At 41.8% G+C, this 3,658-nt stretch overlaps 1 protein-coding gene across 1 annotated transcript; it reads left to right on the forward strand.

Annotated features, from left to right (window-relative positions):
* Positions 1–1,196: 1,196 nt before the first annotated feature.
* On the forward strand, positions 1,197–3,004 carry LOC115103387 (B-type lectin plumieribetin-like). Its single transcript, XM_029624299.2, has 3 exons — positions 1,197–1,305; positions 2,256–2,349; positions 2,505–3,004. The coding sequence occupies exons 2-3, from the start codon at positions 2,260–2,262 to the stop codon at positions 2,769–2,771; spliced, it is 357 nt and encodes a 118-aa protein (XP_029480159.1). The 5' UTR covers positions 1,197–1,305; positions 2,256–2,259; the 3' UTR covers positions 2,772–3,004.
* The last annotated feature ends 654 nt before the right edge of the window (positions 3,005–3,658 follow it).

Below are 3,658 nucleotides of genomic sequence, written 5' to 3' on the forward strand. Positions count from 1 at the left end.
ACCTTGAGCGTGGTTGAGGTGCACCCATGACCAGCTCGGAAACCAGATTCCATAGCGGAGAAGGTATGGTGGGATTCGAAATGGTCGGTGATCTGTCCTAGACAGGTTAACTTGGCTTTCGAAGACCTTAGAAAGCCAGGGTAGGACAGATATAGGTCTGTATAACAGTTTGGTTCTAGGTTGTCTCCCCCTTTGAAGAGGGGGATGACCGCGGCAGCTTTCCAATCTTTGGGGATCTCAGACGATACGAAAAAGAGGTTGAACAGGCTATTAATAGGGGTGATGTTGATACCCGAGTTTGAGTTGTGACATTTCATCACTGACCTTTCACCTTTTCAACCAAAAGATGATCAAGGAAATATATTTTTGACAACGTCAAACTTGACTATTATGGAGAATGTAGCTAGCTGGACCGATCGGAGCAATGTTAAGTTAGCTAAATGTATCATTACTAATGTTAGCTAGCTAATCCACCAAGCTAAAATTGCCATGGTTGGAGAATTGTTCAGATTTGAACAAGATCATGTCGGATTTTCCAGTTACGATGAGCATTTGCTTGCTGAAGGGAACAACAGTGTTATTCTTCATACTTAAAAAGAAACTCACCAGTTACACAAACACTCAACATTCAAGAACAATTTATCCGAAACAACGGAAAGGTTGTAGTCCAAAAGGACACAATCTTATGCACATGAGCAGTACTGGTACTTGGAAAACCTATAGAGATCACTTTAAAGTAACAATATAAGGATTGCCTAAAAAAGGTAGATGGTGTTGAAACAATGATTTTTAAACAAGATTCAATACTTATCTATCTATCTAGAATGCTTCTTAAAAGCTATGCTTAACAGCTAACTCGTTTCCATTCGCTAAATCATTTACAATGAATTTAAGGGCTAATTAGTCGCTAATACGTACGCAATGCAGAGGAACACTTAACCATCAAAAATGTGTAACTTTAAAGTCTTTGAACTTTAAAATGATCACAAGGTCAGATCAGTATTTAGCACCGTCAATGTGTCCAGACAGATACACCAGATGAAAGTTAACTCTAATCTAATCCAAACTGTAAAATCATTTTATTTTTCAAGATTCCAGTCAAATTAACTACCACATGTTTTAAGGTTGTCTTGTGCATCTCAGTGTCCATTCAGCCCCAGTCTCCTCCTCCAATCACACCCCCACCCCCCGTCTTTACCCTCTCCTCAGTGGGTATAAAAGAGGACGTTTATTTACCAACTTCACTTCATTTGGAACCTCCAGCCTCATCAATCCGATCCCCTGAACTACTGAACCACACGGACTGTGAGTATCAAAGTGGGAGTTTAGCAACTTGAGTTTCTGGGTATAGCATGTCTCCTGCTGTATGTTGTGTAGCATGTCTCCTGCTGTATGTTGTGTAGCCTTGGCAACAACCGTATTGTCTGGTGTTCAGGGATACAGCCATTTTATTCAACCTAGCTTCCTTTTACGCTGAAAACGGATGTGGGAACTCTTACGCCTGCTACGTTAAGTTATATTTTGTGTTACAGGTGATAACGCCAAGTAGTGATTTTGAATTTGCTAAAAACTGAAATGTCTTTTGGTGCCACTTAAACTCTTGCCAACAGTCAGGATGCCTCAATTGAGTGGAAGAATGCTAGTCAGGCCTCCCGAGTGGTGCAGAGGTCTAAGGCTGTGCCACTCGAGATTCTGGGTTCGAGTCCCGGCTGCGACCGGGAGACCCATGGGGCGGCTCACAATTGGCCCAGCATTGTCTGGGTTAGGGGAGGGTTTGTCCGCCAGGGATGTCCTTGACCCATCATGCACTAGTAACTCCTGTGGCAGGCCGGGCGCAGTGCACGCTGACATGGTCGCCAGGTGTACGGTGTTTCCTCCGACACATTGGTGTGGCTGGCTTCCTGGTTAAATGGGCATTGTGTCAAGAAGCAGTGCGGCTTTTGGCTGGGTTGTGTTTCAGAGGACGCATGGTTCTCGACCTTCGCCTCTCCCGAGTCCGTACTGGAGTTGCAGCGATGTGTAGACAAGATTAACTACCAATTGGATGCCATGAAATTGGGGGGGGGGATTAAAAATAAAGAGTGCTATTCACCATTTGAAAGGTGGTCCATTGAATGGGCCATTATATTACTATTTCAAAAGTGATTAAATTACACATTTTTGCCATGGGAATATTTGCTTTAGGAATTTAGAAAAGGCTAGCTATATGTATTTTTTTGCTAAGCAGAGTTTTATTTATTTATTCTTTATTTCAGAATCATGAGCAGGAACTACATGTCCAAGTATGATGAGATGCGTAAGGGAGACTACATGTGGTCCAATAACAAGGAATACAAGGCAGTTTTCCAGGTAGGTACATTTACAGATACTGACCATATGTAATCTGAAGTCAGCTATTGCTGAACCAGGACAGTGGCTCCCAGACTGTGTGGTAAAACTTCTTATTTTTTAATGGTTATTCGCATACACCATCCTTACCACAACCCTTTATGTCATCTGCACAGGAGGACGGAAACTTTGTCATCTATGGCTGGAGGCAGATGTGGTCCTCTGACACCGCGGGACAGCGCGACGCCTACCGCCTGTGCATGCAAGATGACAGCAACTTTGTCATGTACAAGAGGGATAACAAGATAATGTGGCAAACCAAGAGCCAGGCTCAAGGGTTCAAGATGTGCCGCATGTACCTGCGTAACGACGGCAACCTGGTCGTTGAGAAGGACGGAGAAGAAATGTGGAACTCTTCTTCCTCCAAGGGTCACAAGCAGTAAACGTCCTGACTCGGTCCAAACGGGCATCAAAGAAGATGACCTCTGTACATCTGTACCGTCAGTCAAATGCCTGTGTTCAAATATCCACATGAATATACCACGTAGAAATCAAGCGATGTGCTTTGCATGCTTTGTGTAAGTGTTATGCTAGTGTGGTTATTAAAACATAGCCTTAATGTATCTGATTCACAGTGAAATGATTATACAATAAACCTTTTAAAAATGCCCCAAAACTGTCTTGTGAATCATGTTTTTTAGCTTCTGATGGTGGTCTGTTTGATTTGATGGGCCCGATGAGAAATGCATCCTTTCCATGAAGCAATTACTGATCTCATAAAGTTGGCAAGAGGAAAGCATTAGGTTAACTTTGTTATACTTTATTTTGATAGATCATCTGTAGGGAACTACAGATACTATCAACATGTTGAGATAAATATATGTAAATAATAGCCTGCTAGGGTAACGGTTAATGTTAGGGCTATAAAACTTATATTTTGGATAGTCACAAATACAGTCACCAGGGAAAGTCTACTCACCCCTGCAGTTCACATTTTTCCTTCCTTAAAATAAAAAAAAAATGCATTAAATTGGGATTTTGTTTCACTGATCGACACAACCTACTCCACACTTTCAAAGTGGAAGAATAGTTTTTTTTACTGAGAAATCTGGACTTGTCTTCATACCCTTTGTCATGGCAAACCTAAACGAGTCACTTACACAACATTTCTTTAAAGATGCACTGTGCGGGAATTGCACTGCCATTTCCTGTTTGCAAAAGCACAAATAGTTCCCCTAATTTCAGTTTGTGACAAAACAAGCAAGGATACGGTAGAGAATCATTGTACCATCTAAACCGCTGTGAAATATATATTTCCCATTACCAAAAA

Source organism: Oncorhynchus nerka, linkage group LG20 (genome assembly GCF_034236695.1).
Source record: "Oncorhynchus nerka isolate Pitt River linkage group LG20, Oner_Uvic_2.0, whole genome shotgun sequence".
NCBI classification, from domain to species: Eukaryota; Metazoa; Chordata; class Actinopteri; order Salmoniformes; family Salmonidae; genus Oncorhynchus; species Oncorhynchus nerka.